The sequence below is a fragment of the Propithecus coquereli genome, unplaced genomic scaffold (genome assembly GCF_000956105.1).
Source record: "Propithecus coquereli isolate 6110/MARCELLA unplaced genomic scaffold, Pcoq_1.0 Scaffold159, whole genome shotgun sequence".
NCBI lineage: Eukaryota > Metazoa > Chordata > Mammalia > Primates > Indriidae > Propithecus > Propithecus coquereli.
In genome coordinates this window covers 751,693-752,530 of record NW_012140413.1, presented here as the reverse complement: position 1 = coordinate 752,530, position 838 = coordinate 751,693, and the positions used below count along the sequence as shown (strand labels likewise).

The following is an 838-nucleotide window of genomic DNA, read 5'->3' as shown; positions in this document are numbered from 1 at the left end:
GTTCCTTAAAGGAGGGTAAGTCAGAAGCAGTTACAATTGCTCCTTTCTTTTTGATGACTTCTCGCTGTCCTTTGTGAATACAGATACTCCATCAGAGATGAATAATATATCTCCTTCCTGTGGGACCTCACAGGGAGGTAAGAGGGGAGGATGGCACTCTCTCCTCCAGTTCCATAGAACAGCCAGTACAAGCAAGCGCATGACATTGCTCAGTTGTGCAAACTGAGCTACCCGGGTGGTGTCATGCCTTACCAATAATTCACTTGTCCCTGTTGTTCTTGATCTGCCTTACCAATCACTCTAGTTTCCTGTCACTATTCTCCAACTAACCAATTGAATCTACATGAAATTGAAACGGTACCGGTCGTCTTAGAGCGTGCCACTTGTTTAGAATATTGCTGTTTTAAAATTTCCATTTTCTAGGTAAGGCCATTTAAAAAATCCTACACAGAATTCTTTCCTCTTATCCTATATGTTCCTGTCTCTACTTGGTGCTATGTTGTTAGAGAATGCCCGTGTTTCATTTTTTAAAAAATAAAATTTTCTCTAAATTACCTTGTCCAAAGTGAGCTCCCTTGTGCACGCTTTGAACGCCTTGGTATCCCAAACTTCTACAGATGACCTGTCCAACGCGCACTTCCCAGCGGTCATCACAAATTGTACCCCACCGGCCGTCGTGGAATATCTCCACTCTACCCTCGTGAGGGCCTCTGCCGCCAACGAGTCGAACTGTCCTAGATAGAGCTGTACCAAAAAAACAAGCGAGGGTTATTTATGTACATATTGTTTCATAACACTTTTTTCTTTTTTAAAAAGCAATTTAGCACATTTTGTAAAA

At 42.0% G+C, this 838-nt stretch overlaps 1 protein-coding gene across 1 annotated transcript in view; it reads right to left on the bottom strand.

Moving 5' to 3' along the window:
* The window catches only part of MSR1 (macrophage scavenger receptor 1), a 73,420-nt gene that overhangs the window by 15,803 nt on the left and 56,779 nt on the right, over positions 1–838 (bottom strand). Inside the window, exon 4 of the mRNA XM_012640945.1 lies at positions 556–744. Within this exon, the coding sequence (XP_012496399.1) occupies positions 556–744 (189 nt within the window). The remainder of the gene's footprint in view (positions 1–555; positions 745–838) is intronic.